Below are 17795 nucleotides of genomic sequence, written 5' to 3' on the forward strand. Positions count from 1 at the left end.
ACTGGTGGAGCTCTTCCCTAGCAACCGGCAAGGCCCGGCTCCAGTCCTGCAGAAGGTGGACCATTGTAGTGAGTTCATTCACATGCCCCCAAATACATGGGGCTTTTGTTTGTTTGTTTTGATTAACTAATAGTATTATATTTTCTGTCATTTAAAGTGACTAGATTATAGTTTAGCTACAAATTAAATGACTACACTTTTGCTAGAGGGGCTGGTAGCAGACATTTTGTAACTTTGCCTCATTAAGAAGCCTGGTGCAGAAGCACATGCCTTGAATGCCTTTAGTCCCAGCTCTCAGGAAGAAGTGGCAGGTGGATCTCTGTGAGTTCCAGGCCAGCCAGGGCTGTACAGTGAGACCCTGTCAAACTTAAAACAGTAAATAAATCAAATAATAAGTAAATCAAAACATTGTAATTAGATCACAACTTATAATTTGTAGTTAATATATGTATGTAAGTATGTCTTGGTGACTGTGTTAATGAATATTGCAATGTACATATATGTGGACAATTTAAAACCATGAATATATTTACTTACAGTGATGAGTATCTATTTTTGTTAATTGTGGTAAAGTTTGCCATTTTAAAGTACACTATTTCAGTTGCATTAAATATATTCACACAATTATACAATATTCACTGTCAGTTCCCCAAACTTTTTTGCTTTATCTTTTCTATGTAAATTTTAGTTTCTATCCCTGTACTTTATATTATTTAAAATTGGAAATGATGGTTTGTTTATTTTATTTTATTTATTTATTTTGGTTTTTCAAGACAGGGTTTCTCTGTATTTTGCACCTTTCCTGGAACTCACTCTGTAACCCAGGCTGACCTGGAACTCAGAGAGATCCACCTGGCTCTGCCTCCCGAGTGCTGGGATTAAAGGCGTGCACCAAAGCCACCCAGCTTGTTTATTTTTTTTACATCTTTTTTTTTTATTCCAAGACAGTTTCTCTGTGTAGCCCTGGATATCCTGAACTCACTCTATAGACCAAGCTGGCCTTGAACTTACAGAGATCTGCTTGGCTCTGCCTCTGCTTCCCGAGTGCTGGAATTAAAGGTGTGTGCCACCACCTGGTAGAAATGATGGTTTTTTTTTTTTGTTTTGTTTTTTTTTTGTTTTTTTTTTGAGACAGGGTTTCTCTGTGTAGCTTTGCGCCTTTCCTGGAACTCACTTGGTAGCCCAGGCTGGCCTCGAACTCACAGAGATCCACCTGGCTCTGCCTCCCGAGTGCTGGGATTAAAGGCGTGCGCCACCACCGCCCGGCTGAAATGATGGTTTTTAATGCTTCTGCTTTTTAAGCCTACAGATGAATTTTCAGATCTGCCTCTTCGAGTGGCAGAGATTACTAAAGAGCAAAGACTTCGGAGAGAGAGCCAGTACCAGGAGAATCGCAGCAGTGTGGTGGTCACAAACGGTGGAGGTAAACATGATTCTGATGACATTTAAAGCCTTTATAGTTAGCTTGTTTTGTTTTATAACAGGCTCTCCTGTAGCCCAGGTTGGCCTTAAACCCCTTATGTAGCCAAGGATAACTTTGAATTTCCACTCCTCCTCTCCAGCCCTGGAAGTGCAGGTGTGTTGCAGGTTTTGTAGTGCTGAGGATTGAACCCAGGGCCTTGTGCATGATAGGCAAGGACTTTACCAGCTGAGCCCAGCTCCTGCCTTAACTAGTGTTTGCGCATCTGTAGCTCCTTCACTCTGCTGAAGACTTCTGTTTATATATGACCAAAAAAAAAAAAAAAGTTTGCCACTAGGATGAAAATTGAACTTCTCTGTATTTTCAGTTTGTAATTCAAATTCTTTCCCTCTCATGCTTATTTCAGGAGAATCTTTAGCAAGGGCAGTTTATCTGGAGCAGATCTTTGTTAATCTTGATCTGGCTGCATTGGTCTTCTGAAGTAACATGTCTCTTTTTAAGAGTCTCCATTTTAAAGAGATTTCATGAGCTCTTTCATCGATTGTGTTCCTCTGCTCGTGTTTGTTTTTAACTTTTAAAAATGGAGTTACTTGTTTCCTGGGAAGGAGTGTGCCACCACAGGCCTGATGAGCTTAGAGGACAACTTTTCTCTCCTTCCACCTTGCGGATCCCGGGGATCAGATTCAGGTCAGCAGGCCTGGCAGCAAATGCTCTTGCCTACTGAGTCATTTGGCCAGCACTGTTGAAAATGAGTTTCACTGTTACCAGGCTGGCCTCCACTCCAGTCCCCTAACAGCCGGGACTGCAGGTGTGTCTTCCAGGCTTCCTTAGTGTCCACTTTGTTTTCCATCGGAGTGGGGGTCTTTGGGACTTCTGAAGAGTTTTTCTTAGTCCAGCACTTTGAACTTAGTGGTCGTTTTTATAAAAGAAACAGTTCTCTCTGCTTCCATGTACTTCTAAAGCACCTTTTAGAATCCTGTTCTGTATTCTTCCAAGTTGAATTTTAAAGCCTATTGTTCGGATTTTGAGGGCCAGTGCTGAGGGAGAAATTACATAGATTTTCTAGAAATGCATGTTTCTGAGAAGCAGTTTTATCTCTGATGATGTCAGGTTTTTTTTGTGGGGTTTTTATTTTTTATTTTTTATTTTTTTTATTTTTTTTTTGTCCTCCCTGGCTTACATTCTTCTTTATTTCTGTCACTTACCATCCCATTTGTGTTTTAGTAATTGTATTTTAAATTTTACCCTCGTATGTACCATCATTTTATTTCAAACAACGTAATTTCCAGCCCCATGTGGTTATTAAGCATTTGAAATGTGGCATTTGGGAACTGGGAAGATGGCCTCCGTGTTTGTCTTAAAGTGCTTACTGAAAAGCACAGGGCGGTGAGTTCTACCCGAAGCACCCACGTGAAAGTCAGGCATGGCAGCACAGAGGCAGGGAGGTCCCTCAAGCTCACTGGCCAGCTGCTTTAACCAAAGGTGATCTCCAGGCTCCAGGAGAAACTCTGCTTCAAAAAATAAAGGGGAGCCCGACTAGTTTTATGATTTGCATTTGATCCCTGGAACTCACGTGATGGAAGGAAAGAACCAGTTTGTGCAAGTTTCCCTCTGACTTGCACACATGTGCCATGGCTTATGTGTCCCTCCCAATTAGTAACTGTGACTTCTACATGGCATATGTCCCCCAACAATGCATGTGACCTCCACATGTATGCCTTGGCATATGTGACACCCCAGTTAACTAACGGGTGTTAGAAAATGCTAGCTTACTTCCACGTGTGTACACACACGGGCACATACGCCCACATACACACTTGTACACATGCCTGTACCACAGATACACCCAACATACAAATTTAAAAAGCTGAGATGTGGCTTTTCTGAATTGAGATATAACTACAAAATCTTCATCAAATTTTGACTGTGCTAATCTGGATAGTATAAAAGTGATGTTGCTTTCTTGAGAAATGGTTTTAACTATTTAATTGGACAAATTACAGCACATAGAATAAATGAATATATCAGATTTCTAATGGAATGTCACCTTACAGCCTTTCTATCCTTTTAGATCTTAGTAAGCTTGTAACACAAAATTCAACTTAATATAAACTGTAGTTCAGTTAAATCCAGTGTTCTGGCACAGTGAGACAGCATAAAACCATGGTTGGAGTGTAATGCATTGCCTGAGAAACATCCTCAGAGCAAGGTCTTTCCTAGTGTGCCATTTAATGTAACAACGACAGACATCCAGAAGCTTCCAGGTGAAACCATTCTATGGCTGTGTCTTTCCTTGCTTCTCTTTCCTCTACAGTGTCTTTTTAGTGGAGTAGACATTCTCTTTAGTAAGTTATAAGATAAACTTTCCAGTCAGTATTTGATTTTTAATAAAGTATCTTGAGAAGAAAAAAATTCTTCAGATGACTCTCTTTCAGTCACAAATTGCTACAAAAATATCTAAAGCATTGACCTCCAGCAGTAATCTTCTGAATAGGGAAGTCTTTGTTCTCTTTTTTAAGTGTGAGCTCCAGGAAGGGAAGCAGTCAATAGGATTCTTCTTACCCCGTGTCTTTTGTTGTTTTCTGCTCTCTTTGGAGTTGACTGTTACATTTTCTGCATCTCAAACTAATGAGAGGCCACAGCCTTCTGTCTCTGAGCCCCAGCCAGCTTCTGTCCCCCAGACTCAGAGTGTCTGTTTAGAACACTACGGCGCCATCCAGAGAAAATACAGGTCAGGTCTGCACTTCAGTGACTCACCCTCAGTTGGGCACTCTTGAGTGTATTGGACTAAGGTTTCAAGAGACAATTTTGCAAGGGGCTGTGGACTAAATAAATACTAAAGTCTTGTGTCACAGGACAGATACAAGGAAAGGGGAGAGTGTAATTTAAGCAAGGGTCTTTATTGGCTATTTAACTTTGGAATCTCTCTCCCCCTCCCTCCCTCCCCCTCCCTCCCTTTCCCCTCCCTCCCCTCCCCTGTCTCCCCGGGGTTACAGTGGAGCATGATCTGGATCAGATTGACTACATTGACAGCTGTACTGCAGAAGAAGAAGAGAACGATGTGAGGCAGCCCAAAGGCTTGGACAGCAGCAGTCTCAGCTCACAGTTTATGGCCTACATTGAACACCGGCGAATCTCCCATGAGGTAGGTAGTGTCCCTCTTCTAGCCTAAGTAAGTTAGCATCCCCTGCTGAAAACAGTGCACATAGCAATGATTTATTGGGTTAGACCTATTTGGTTTTTGTTCCTTTCCAATTTTATTCCTGGATTTTTCGCTTAATTTGAAAAAATCAGGAAGTAGTTCCAAAAATGGTTCAAGTTTTATTCTCCAGTGAGAAGGCAGATTTCATTCATCTGAAGACGCAGTGAGAGGAACCCCAAGAGTGCCACTGAGTGTGACCTCTGGCCTTTGAAGAAAGTGCACGGGACAGGATACTTTTCCTTATTGTGTTGGTTTGCTTTCTGGCTGGCTTTTTTTTCTTGATTGCTTTGCTTTTTTATTATTGCTAAATTAAATTATAATTTAATAGATAATTAATGAAACCAAGGTTGATTTTTGAGGAAATGTTCAAGTTACCCATAGAATAATAATAAGTTTAATTATACTGGTGCTTTTATCCTAAGTTAATAGAATATAAATTGTTGGCTATTAAAATTCTTGGGTGTCTCTTATAATGGAGCATTGAATTGCCTAAAAAACAGGTAAGCATTCAGACCACTGTAGAATCTCTGCCAATTCCTCAAGGGTCTCAAGTAGAATAGCATTCTTCATTCTATCTAGTCAGCATAGGAAAATGGCTTCATTTTAGTGTGTGCTGTGTTGATGTCTGGGGTTTGTCCCAGGCCCTGAGCAGGGCTTGTTTGAGAAACAGTAGGGGCCTTTTTGAAGAATGATGTATTTAACTTAGAAATCAAGAATCCGTTGCTTCAAGTGGAGTGCACTGTGGAGCAATAGCATTCCTTAAAAGAATCCTCTGGCTCCTGTTTGAAGGCTTTTGAACACAGTCGTTTTTGTTGCAGTTCAGAAGACACTTGTTTCTAAAATCAGATAAAATCACATAAATCAAATCCTGTAGCCAAGAGATAATGATAGACCAGTGATTGATAAAACTGACCTGTGGTTCAAGCTGTTAGTCTCTGCTGGACTCAAAAGTTACTTTCTAGTAAACTTTAAATTAATAATGCTACATAATGCTCTTTCGAGAAATCTCTTTTCTTTTCCTGTCTTCCTTTAGTCACTTTATAATGTTAGGTTGTCCAACTAGAGTGTCTCCACAGCCTAGAACAGAACTGCTTCCTGGACTACTCAGGAATGTTGCTCTGCCCTGCCACACTGTGGGGGCTCGCTCCTTTAGTGTGTTGAAGTTCTAGCTACCCCTTGGGTGTGGTGGCTGGAATGTGTCTATGGCTGTCTAAAGCTTTCTGAAGTGGGCAGTTTGTAAAAGGACGATGCAGCCCTGGAAGAGGGTAATGGTAAGCTTGCCAGTAGGGGAGTCCTGAGGACTTCTTCGTTTGGTTTGGTTTTTGAGATAGAGTCTCTACAGAGCCCTGGCTGTCCTGAAACTCACTATATAGACCAGGCTGGCCTTGAACTCACAGAGATCCACCTGCCTCTGCCTACTGAGTGCTAGGATTAAAGATGTATGCCACCATGCCCAGCTGCTAAGGTCTTTCTTATTCTGATAATATTGCTCTGCATAATCACTAATTTATATACTACAGTAAGAAGAGAACCTTTTAAATAAAATAAATATTCATAGTTTTTGCATATTTTTATTTATCAAAAGCCTATGTAGTACAGCCTACAGATTTTTTTTTTTTTTTTTTTGGTTTTTCAAGACAGGGTTTCTCTGTGTAGCTTTGCGCCTTTCCTGGAGCTCACTTGGTAGCCCAGGCTGGCCTCGAACTCACAGAGATCCACCTGCCTCTGCCTCCCGAGTGCTGGGATTAAAGGCGTGCGCCCCCAACGCCCGGCTACAGATTTTTTTTGTGTATGTTTGTTTTGTTCCGTTTCTGCTTTTGTTCATTTGTTAAATTTGATGTGTGTGTGTCTGTCTGTCTGTCTGTCTGTCTGTCTGTCTGTCTCTGTCAGCACACATGCCGCAGGGCATATGTGGAGGTCAGGACAACGTTGTGGAGTTGGTTCTCTCTGTCCCGCTTTCTGCAGGTTCTGGACATAATGCTCGGGTTGCTACCTCTGTACAGCTAGGGCCTTTCTGCACTCACCCTTCTCAGCAGCCCTTGCTTTTAGTTTGTTGAGATGGAGTCTTCCTGTCACCCAGGCTGTCCTCAAACTCAGTTCTTTTTGCCTCAGCTTCCTGAGTGCTGGGATGATAGGCATGCACCATCCCAACCTGCTACCCTGCATGCTTTTAAACACAAAGCTCACAAAGGACAATCTTATCCAAATAAAATTTTAGTGTCCAATTTCCTAAAAGTAAAACTAATTGAAAAATATAATTACAGCCTGCTCCCCCTCCCCCCCCCCCCCCAACAGACTTTCTCTGTGTAGCTTTGGAGCCTGTCCTAGAACTCACTCTGTAGACCAGGATGGCCTTGAACTCACAGAGATCCATCTGCCTCTGCCTCCTGAGTACTGAGACTAAAGGCGTACACTGCCCCCCACCCAGCAATTACAGCATTTTTTATATATCATGTGTGTTAAGTTTATTTACTGACTTTTTTTTTCTTTTTGGTTTAGGGTTCACCAGTAAAGCCAATACCTGTTAGAGGATTTCAAAAAACAGAAGACATGAAAAGATATTCACATCAAAACAGGTTTGAAAAAGCAACTTAGTTCTTTCTTCTTGAAACTCAGTCATGAGACTGAATTGGTTTTGGTTTTGGGCAAATCCAAATATAAGGAAGACACTTGGCTTGTGTGTGCTTCCCATGCCGTTGTATGTGTGTGTGTGTGCGCGCGCGCACACACGCGCGTGCATGCGTGTTTCCCATGCCGGGTATTTAGAACTAGGTCAGTGTACATCTGTGCTCACCCACTGTAAAGATGGTCTGTTGACTCCAAATCCAGACCACCATTACCTAAACCACTACCTTAGAATCGGTTGATTTGAAAGTAGTGGTGAAATTTTGTGGTGGTGGGTGTTTATTTATGCATAGAAAATTTAAAGAGTTTTGGAAGCCCCGCTTTGTAACTTAAATCTTTGACTAGGTAACAGCAGGTTTTGTGTGTGTGTGTGTGTGTGTGTGTGTGTGTGTGTGTGTGTGTGTGTGTGTGTGTTTTCATTCTCACTTCAATGTATGCTGTCTCTCCATGGTACTTAGAGTCTCCATAGTTCTAAAATTAGCTCAGTGCTGTTTTCACTCCAGAATTCTAACATGTTCCTGACTATAAATTGTATCACAGGAGTTAATTTTTTTTTTCACTCTTTGGTCTTTGTGTATGAAATCTTAAAAACAGTAGGCTGAATATATCTGTTCTTTTTTTTTGTTTTTGTTTTTGTTTTTCAAGTACGGGTTTCACTGTGTAGCTCTGGCTGTCCTATAACTCAATCTGTAGACCAGGCTGGCCTTGAACTCAGAGATACACCTGCCTCTGCCTCATAGAATCAAAGGCATGTACCACCAGACTCAGCTGATATGTCTGTTCTTAAACGACAGTGATTTTACTATATACCACCAGTCATCCACCTATAGGTCTTTATACCAAACAACATGCTAATGTCATCTTAGGAACTATGATGTAGATGAAATAAAGAAAATGTAGGAAGAATAATGAATAAGAAAAAAATTTAATTTATGTGCATTAGTGTTTTGCTCTGGGTGTTGGGTCCCCTGAAACTGAAGAAACATAGACAATTGTGAGCTGCCATGTGGGTGCTGGGACTCAAACTCAGTTCCTCTCGAAGAGCAGTCAGTGCTCTTAACCACTGAGCCGTCTCTCCAGCCCTGAATATGAAAATTTCATAACTTGGCCATTCATATTCATCACTTATTTCTTAGAGGTTTAGTTAAGTTTTATATACTTTGAAATTTATCTCAGGATGGATATGGTCATTTTCTATAATTGCCTATTAGGCACACACTTTAGTAAACAGTTAGATACACAAGAGATATGGAGAACTTGGAGCTTAAACACCTGGCGAAAGAGCCTGAGCAGGAGTGCTCATAGGAATGGAAGACAGAGGACAATGTCTGGAAGGTCAAGATGGCAAAGATGATTTTAAAAATAGAGAAGACTTCATTCTTCCTCTGTGCGGCCTTCAAGATAGCTGCCATCTCTTTAGCAGCATCATGGCTACCCTTCAGCATCTGATGAAGCCCAAGATCGCCAAAAAGAGGACCAATAAGTTCATTTGGCACCAGTCAGACAGATGTGTCAAAATTAGGCAAAACTGGCAGAAAGCCAGATGTATTGACATTAGGGTGCAGAGAAGATCTGGGGCCAAACTCTGGTGCCAGCATCAGTTACAGGAGCAACAGCATGCTCTCCAGTGGCTTCTGGGAGTTCCTGGTCCACAGTGGCTAGGAGCTGGAAGTGCTGCTGATGTGCAACAGACCTTACTGTGCTGAGGTCGCTCACAGCATTCCCTCCAAGACCACAAAGTAGAAAGGGCAGCACAGCCGGCCGTCAGTCTGCAGTCCTAACGCCAGGCTGCACAGCAGAGAAAATGCATAGATAAATCAAACACCGAAACTGCACAGAAGAAAGAGAGACAAGGAGGAGGTGCCTCATATCACAGACGCCCTGGGCTGGGTGAGGACCAGGCCTGCTGCTGCTGCTGCCTTACAGTGTTCACCACGAGCAGAGAGAGCTTCGCTGCTCAAGCGGCCCAGGGAACATAAGCCTTACAAAATAGAGACTGTGTTAGCCTGGTTTCCTAAAAGAAAGTCAAGTATAAAAGGATGGTAAAGAAATATGGTAGGAGCTGAGCACAGGCCTGAATCCCAGGCACTCGGGATTGAAAGTTCAATGTTAACTTAGACAACTTAGTGAGACTGTCTCCAAATGTGTAAAAGAAGGCATGCCTAAAAACGCGTGCAGTGTTGGAGTCCTTCCCTAGCTTCCCTAGCTTTGGTTTGAAAAATGAGAGCACTCGGGTAGGACTAGGTATATATTAATGATTCAGAATGATTCAGGGGGGAACACACAGGCCTGCTGGGGATGGGTCTAGGTGGTCCTTCCTTTGTTTGGCTTCAGCTCATCCACAGATGGCTAATAAAAGCTGAAGGAAGTTTCCACCATCACAGTAGGAAAGCTGGGACAAAGATGTCATTAATTCCTGTCATCCTAAACATGTAGTCATTGCAGTATGTTTTTATGGTCTATGAGGACCTATAATATCTTTTGTGTGTGAATGAACATGTATGTTTGGGGGAATGCAATGTGGATCCAGGTGTACATGCACATGTGTGTGCATGCATGCAGAGGCCAAACAAGCTCAGGTGTTGTTCCCCAGGAACACATCCAGCTTATTTTGAGACAGGGTCTCTCGCTGTCCTGGGATTCTCCATTTGCTGATTAGACAAGCCGCTACAAGTGGCTGGATCACTGTTGTGTTACAGCTCTGAGGGAAAAGGTATCCTGGCAGTTGGGAGCCAAGGAATACCACAGAGTCACACCACATAATAAACTTCACACAAGAGATTTATTGGGAAAGACCCAGGAGGTAGGGTGGCCGCCTCTCCATGGGAGAGAAGCAGCAAAGAACTGGACAGGAAGCAGGCTTTATGTAGAGTTTCTTTCTTTCTTTCTTCCTTCCTTCCTTCCTTCCTTCCTTCCTTCCTTCCTTCCTCCCTCCCTCCCTCCCTCCCTCCCTCCCTCCCTCCCTCCCTCCCTCCCTCTCTCTCTCTCTTTCTTTCTTTCTTTCTTTCTTGTTTTTCAAGACAGGGTTTCTCTGTAGCTTTGCACCTTTCCTGGAACTCCCTTTGTAGACCAGGCTGGCCTTGAACTCACAGAGATCTGCCTGCCTCTGCCTCCCGAGTACCAGGATTAAAGGCGTGCGCCACCAGTGTCTGGTTTATGTAGAGTTTCTTATGAGGCAGGGCTTTCCAGAATGGCCTGAGATTGGAGGGATTTTGTGGCCTGATCTTGGAACAAGCTCAGGGATTGATGGGATTTTGTGACCTGATCTTGGGCTTTTTCTTTTTTTCCTTTAGGGAGGGATCTGGCTACTCTCTTGCTTTGAGGGGCTCAAAATGGCCCCTATGGCCATTAGAGAAGTCTAGGGGTGGGGACCCCAGAGTCAGTCATAATAATAATAAAAGAATTCTGGAAGTATAAAGTAGGCCAGTGTTCCACAACAAAATTCGGCACTACTCCTTAGAGGCTATTTGAAAAGGTATTTATTCCTTATGGGAATCAGTTCCCAAAATGACTGCAGGTGCTACTATTAGATCTAAGGCTGAGCCACCTCTAATATGTGGGACATTCTTAAGAATTATCTTATGTGAAATGTAAGTGATACTATTGTCTAGACACATCCTCAAATGAAAAAGTCATGTGACATGAAGTGTGACAGGGACACACCAGCAGGAACCACGCTGTAGTACGTACGCCAAGTGATGCTGTAGGACAGCTAACGTCTTCACTGGCTCTTGAATCAACTGAGCTTCCCTCTTGCTCTCCGTCTTTAACTTCTCACAGCTTAGGTGTGGACATTACAGGTCCGTGATTCTTCAGTGTGTATAGTGCTCCACTTTTAAGTCCCAGAGCACTTCCCTTTCTCTGTGTCTCTGTGTTGAGTGGGGATGGTAGAGTAGGAGGAGCTCTAGACATCTGTGTTGAGAGGGGATGATAGAGTAGGGGGAACTCTAGACTTCTCAGTATTGAGTGGGGATGATAGAGTAGGAGGAGCTCTAGACATCTGTGTTGAGAGGGATGATAGAGTAGGAGGAGCTCTAGACTTCTCAGTATTGAGTGGGGATGATAGAGTAGGAGGAGCTCTAGACATCTGTGTTGAGTGGGGATGATAGAGTAGGAGGAGTTCTAGACATCTATGTTGAATAGGGATGATAGAGTAGGAGGAACTCTAGACTTCTCTGTATTGAGTGGGGATGATAGAGTAGGAGGAGCTCTAGACTTCTGTGTTGAGTGGGGATGATAGACTAGGAGGAGCTCTAGACTTCTGTGTTGAGTGGGGATGATAGACTAGGAGGAGCTCTAGACTTCTCTGTATTGAATGGGGATGGTAGAGTAGGAGGAGCTCTAGACATCTGTGTTGAATAGGGATGATAGAGTAGGAGGAACTCTAGACTTCTCTGTATTGAGTGGGGATGATAGAGTAGGAGGAGCTCTAGACTTCTCTGTATTGAGTGGGGATGATAGAGTAGGAGGAACTCTAGACTTCTGTGTTGAGTGGGGATGATAGAGTAGGAGGAACTCTAGACTTCTGTGTTGAGTGGGGATGGTAGAGTAGGAGGAGCTCTAAACTACTCACTAGAAAGTTTGGGTTCTAGTTCAGGATCTGACATATGTAGCTACCACTAAGCCCCAAGGGGCTCATTTTTCTCAGTTGTAAAAGTAATGGCTTATACAGCACAGTACCCAAAGTCCCTTTCAGTTCTCATAGATCTCATGGTAGTTGAGAATATAAAAATCAAATAACAGGATTTAAGTTTAACTCTGCAACTTATTGACTATATCACCTTGGGAGAGTCACTGTTTCTATGGCTGAAATTTCTTTGTTTTCAGCTGAGGATTATAGTAGTTCTTTGTTCATAGATTATTGTGAGGCATAATCAAGAAACACATAGTATGTGGGAAATTCCTAATACAGTGGATATGTAGTAGTACATGGTAAGAACTCAGTGAGTATTTGTTTCTGTTTGTCCCAGAAAGACATCATATTAAAAAATGATACGAGCAGGTTAGGGATTTAGTTCAGTGGTAGAGCGCTTGCCTAGCAAGTGCAAGGCCCTGGGTTTGATCCTCAGCTCAAAAAAAAAAAAAAAAAAAAACAGTAAAAAGAAAAAAATGATACGAGCTTTATTTTGTAAATGAGAAAACTTGATTTCACAAGTGTATCAAAGGGAGAAGTTCTGGGTCAACAAGATGGCTCAGCAGGTAAATGCACTTGCCACCAAGCCTGACAACGTCATTTAATTCCTGGAATCTACATAGTGGAGGAGAGAACGGACTCTCACAAGTTTTCCTCTGATTTCCATACACGGCTGTAACTGTATACAAGCACACACATACACAAAATCAATCCATCAGTAAATGTGCTATACAACTCTTAAGGGAAAAAAACCCAACTTTAAATAAAAATAATATTTAAGAAGACACCTTTTTTTTGCCAGGCAGTGGTGGCACACGCCTTTAATCCCAGCACTCAGGAGGCAGAGTCAGGTGGATCTCTGAGTTCGAGGTCAGCCTGGTCTACAGAGTGAGTTCCAGGACAGCCATAGCTGTTACACAGGGAAACCCTGTCTTGAAAAACTAAGAGAAGAGACCTTTTTGAGATGCTCTCCAGTCTGTCTTGGCATTTCTGTTGCTGTGGTAAAACATCACAATTGAAAGCAACTTGAGAAGGGAAGGGTTTATTTCACCTTAGTTTATAGTCCATCAGTGAGGTCAGCCAGGGCAGGAAATCGGGTAGGGACCTGGAGGTAGGACCTGGAACAGAAGCCATGGAGTTGGGATACTTACTGGCTTGCTCAGCCTGCTTTCTTATGCACTCCAGAACCCCTTGCCTAGGGGTGGCGCCACCCCCAGTGGGCTGAGCCCTCCCACATCAAACACTAAGGAAGTGGCACACAGATGTGTCTGTAGGCAAATCTGTGGGGGCATTTTCTCAGTAATGGCTTCTTCCCAAGTGACTAGCCTGTGTGAAATTGATATGAAAACTGACAGGCACAGAGTCTTTAGAAAAGACTTGAACTCTGTGTCCTTAACATATGAAAAGGTAGGCACATTAAGTGAGGTGATAGTCCTAAAAACCAGGTTCAAGAGTTGGAGCCCGAGTTGGATTTTGAGCACTAGCAAGAAAATACAATTCCGTTTTCAGGTGTTGAGACTATGAGAGCTTAGAAAGTTTGCTTCTGTTTGCCTACCAGCTTACTGATGTCAGCAAAACACATGATTTACAGAGCCTTGAAGAATGTAACCCTGCCTAAGGAAGAAGATAAATACCAAAGTGTACAATCACGGAGAGTAGTGCTGTCTGTTTGTTAAGCATCACACAGGGCCTCACCTTCTCCTTCAGAATGAAAGTCAATAGAATCGTTCCTTTGTTACTTTAAGATGCTTTCTAAGTATAGTCCCCAGGTTCTGTGCAGCCCAGGTTTCTGTGGATGAAATGACTGTGTCCATCAAAGGATCTCAGTTACACATCTCTTGTTTTTGTGATGGTAGGAAAGTGGGTAACGGCTCTAGGTGGTATAAAAAAATGACGCTGTTTGAAAAGTGCTCTAAGCAGCTATCATCAGTATTGGCTGGCATGGACAGTGGTTAGCTAGCCATCAGTGGTACCATCAGATGATATGCAAGTTGGGGACATCAGGCAGGCCTGTGGTTTAATACAGTTTCTTGGGCTTTGGTTTACCAAATGCAGTTATTCTTTCAATGCTGACTCAACAAGTTGCCTACTGATTGACAAATGAGAATGATTAAAAAAAATTTAAAAAAAAAAAAAGAAAAAAAAAGAGAATGATTGACAATGAGAATTCCACTTGTTCCTTATCTTCTTGTCAATGAGTTCTTATTTTCCTTTTGGGGAGTTAGGGTTCCAGTTGAGCCACCATCTGTCTTATCACTGCCACCAAGTCACAATCGGGTAAGTTTTTTTAACTATTAGATTTTTGTTGTTGTTGTTGTTTGGTTTTTCGAGACAGGGTTTCTCTATGTAGCCCTGGGTGTCCTGGCACTCACTCTGTAGACACCAGGCTAGCCTCAAACTCACAGAGATCTGCCTGCCTCTGCCTCCCAAGTGCTAGAAGTAAAAGCATGCGCCACCACCATCTAGCTTAGTTATTAGATTTATCTTTGTTATTTCAGTTTTGATTTTGCTAACCTAAGATGACTTTCTTTTAATTTTTTAATATTTATTATGTATATGTATACATGTGCACTACGTGTGCTTATGCATATACATGCCACAGCATGCATGTAGACATAAGAGGACAACTTCGGGGAGTTGGTTCTTCCATCATGTGGGTTCCTGGAATTGAACTCAGGTCACTAGGTTTTGGTGGCAGGCACCTTTACTGGCTGAGCTTTCTTGCCAACCCAGTTTTCTTTTATAGTATTTAAACTGCCATTAATTGCCAGATAGCTCTAAATCTATTTGTCTTCTCAGTTAGTTCATATAGCATGTGTACATGATAGTTCCTGCTTTCATACATACAAGAACAGTGAATTTTTTAAAATGTTAGTTCTGCAAAATAAAACTTGAGTTAGCAGCATTCTTTATATTGATACAAGTTATTGACATGTTGACCCTATCCTCGCTTGCATGTCCCAAATGAAACCTGTCTTGCAGCTTTCACATTCAGACCTGGAGCTTCATCAGAGGAGAGAACCGTCGGTCGAGTGCACTCGGAGAGAGGCACAGCTTGCAGCCCTGCAGTACGAGGAGGAGAAAATAAGGACCAAGCAGATTCAGAGAGATGCTGTCCTGGACTTTGTCAGAGTAAGTCCGTTACCATTGTTGACAGATAATCTTGACGTTAAGAGAAGTAAATGTTTATTCATTTTACCAAAACTGTCTGTTATTATTTCCTTAATTGAAGGACCAGTTGTTTCTCTCATAAGGAATCTCAACTAAAGATAGAGTGACTGTCTCCCAAAGCCTTAGTCATGACTGGTTATAGGCCCGTAGAAACCATTATGCTGGATCCCCCATGTCAGGTGTAGTAAAGATCATGAAAGTGGCCTGATGGCGGCGGCGCACACCTTTAATCCCAGCACTCGGGAGGCAGAGCCAGGCGGATCCCTGTGGTTGAAGACAGCCTGGTCCACAGAGTGAGATCCAGGACAGCTAGGACTATTATATAGAGAATCCTTGTCTCGGAAAATAAAAAACAAAAACAAAAACAAAAAGATCATGAAAGTGCCAGTGCCATGTCTCCAGATCTTTCCTGTAGCAAATGCTGTTTGTTGGGAGGCTCCCAGGCTTCGTTCTTTCATGGTCTCTGATTCTTTCCTTCCTTCCTGTTTTTATACGGCTCAGCAAGGACACCCCATTACCATTTCTTCTGTGGCTGTTTTACAGCATCTGTAGTGCGGTCAGAGCACTATGGAAAACAAATTTTGATTGTATGGTGTGTTTTTTCATTTTGAAATCACCTTTGGAATTATTAAGTAATAAATACTTAATAAGTAATTAACTACTTATAATTTTGTTCATTTAATATGTCTCTCCTATTCATTTGCAAACTTCAAGACAGGAACTGTCTGTTTTGCTCGCTAGAACTTAGTAGGTTTGAGTCTGTAGAAAAACTCAGAGATTTTTGCTGACTGAGTCATTCATTCTTGCCTAGAAAAGTTTCTCTGGCGTTTTAGAATTTTAGACAGATCATTTTTTGAAACTGCTCTATGCATTTTTGTTTTATTATTTTACATGATGAATTCTTCCTTTCTATTTATTGATTGTGTGTGTATGTTGCCTGCATGTATGTGTGTGTACTGCATGTATGCCTGGGGACCTTGCATGTAAGAAGGTTTCAAACCCTGTGGAACAGAGTTGTAGGCCACCATGTGGTTGCTGGGGACCACACCCAGATCCCCTGCAAGGACACCCAGTGCTCCTAACCCTGTGCCACCTCTCCAGCCCTGTGTTCATCTGTCCCCACGCCCACCCCAACCCCAACCCCTGGTTATTTCAATCCTGGAATGATGATGGTCCTCCTCCTCACTGGAGTCCTCTTCCTCACTGGAACCACTGCCTACTGTTTCTGTCAAAATTTAGGGAAATCATTCGTCCAGTGACAAAAGCTAAACTCAGTATTCCTAGAAACAAGTTTGTGGAGGTCTGAAAAGTGATCTCACCCAGGCCTGTCGCCTCCCAGCCCCTCTCGCCTTCTTTTGTGCCTCCTTATCTCTGAGATGTAGGTAGTTAAAATGTCTGTTTGCTCACACTCTTTTACCTCCTGTCATGATTTTGCACAAATCATCTGTTACTACACACTATTTCTCCTGATTTGTCAAGCATTGCTCTCTTCCATAAGTCTTTACCTGACTTGTTACCAAATAAAGACTTAAAACATAGTCAAGACTCTATGCCCATTTATTTTATATTTGTAATAGGGAAGATGAGAATGTTTGTGTTTCACAGAGGAGCTGCAGCTCCACAGAAATGAAGCACTGGTCCCATGTAGAGTAGGTTAATTGTGGCCAGAAGACAAGCCTAGGTTTCCTGAAGCCTTACTTACTTCAAATCACTCACTGATTTGAAGGCCTTGAGGGAGTGCTGGTGATAGGCCTGTAAAGGTAAATAAACTACAAGGTGCAATCTAATGAAGTCTTGTCAGGGAACAGTGAGTACAGAAGTCAAAGGAATCAGCTTGCCATGAAAGCACTGGTTCATATCAAGGCAAAGAAGAAACTAGAGAGCATGTCCTCAGCACTGACCTCAGGAGGACGTGAGGTGTTGTCTTAGGAACGGTCTGTGGGTTCCAGGTTGAGAGTCTGTGGGTGGTTTAGAGCTAGCAGTGCTCCTCCGTGACTTACACACTTGACGTCGTGGCGCTTGAGGACAGCAGCAGCTAGTTCAGACTGGACTGAAGACAGGAAGATGGGGAGGATGACGGCGGTGGTGACAGTGGACTCACAGTTTCCTGCATGCGCTCTGCATCCAGACATGGTGTGGAGCAGTCTCTCTGCCCCTGTCTCCCACTCCCCCGTTGGCTTTGTATTGGGTTTTTCCAGACAAGGTTTCTCTGTGTAGCCCAGGCTGTCCTGGATCTCGCTCTGTAGACCAGGCTGGCCTCGAACTCAAGAAATCTGCCTGCCTCTGCCTCCCGAGTGCTGGGATTAAAGATGTGCGCCAATACACCTGGCCTCTGTCTCTCTCTTTCTCTGTCTTCATTTAATTTTCCCAATAATCTCATAATAAAGAATTATCATTGTCCTCTTTGTCAGACATTGTCGGAAATTTGAGCTGCATGAAGCAAAGCGGTTTGCCTGAGGTGCTCAGCTAGTACTAGAGTGGGGATTCTAATAAAGCCAGCTAACTCTAAAGACCCTCCTCTGTCTGGACTGCTGTATGGCCCTCAGTAATCCATAATGACTACTGTACCTCAGGTGCGGTTGTGAGCTCAGCTAGCTTGCCTTCTGTAGAAGTTTAACAGCTAGTAGGAGGCAAACAGTCATACTCTCAGATTGATCAAACTAATTTCCCAAGAGTTTCATCTAGTAAGCAGAAGAAAGAAATTTTAAGTTCTTAGGCAGGAGAAAACCATGAGAAGAAAGATC

General features: G+C 42.7%; 1 protein-coding gene across 26 annotated transcripts in view; it reads left to right on the plus strand.

The window, feature by feature from the left end:
* Window positions 1–17795, plus strand: part of Lrch3 (leucine rich repeats and calponin homology domain containing 3) — a 108219-nt gene that overhangs the window by 59904 nt on the left and 30520 nt on the right. For all 26 annotated transcript variants that reach the window (XM_015993370.3, XM_015993377.3, XM_042259205.2 and 23 more), the window contains exons 8-12: window positions 1303–1423; window positions 4417–4565; window positions 7122–7198; window positions 14106–14157; window positions 14863–15012. In XM_015993370.3, coding sequence (XP_015848856.2) covers window positions 1303–1423; window positions 4417–4565; window positions 7122–7198; window positions 14106–14157; window positions 14863–15012 — 549 coding nt within the window. The remainder of the gene's footprint in view (window positions 1–1302; window positions 1424–4416; window positions 4566–7121; window positions 7199–14105; window positions 14158–14862; window positions 15013–17795) is intronic.

This window comes from Peromyscus maniculatus, chromosome 12 (genome assembly GCF_049852395.1).
Source record: "Peromyscus maniculatus bairdii isolate BWxNUB_F1_BW_parent chromosome 12, HU_Pman_BW_mat_3.1, whole genome shotgun sequence".
Taxonomy (NCBI): domain Eukaryota; kingdom Metazoa; phylum Chordata; class Mammalia; order Rodentia; family Cricetidae; genus Peromyscus; species Peromyscus maniculatus.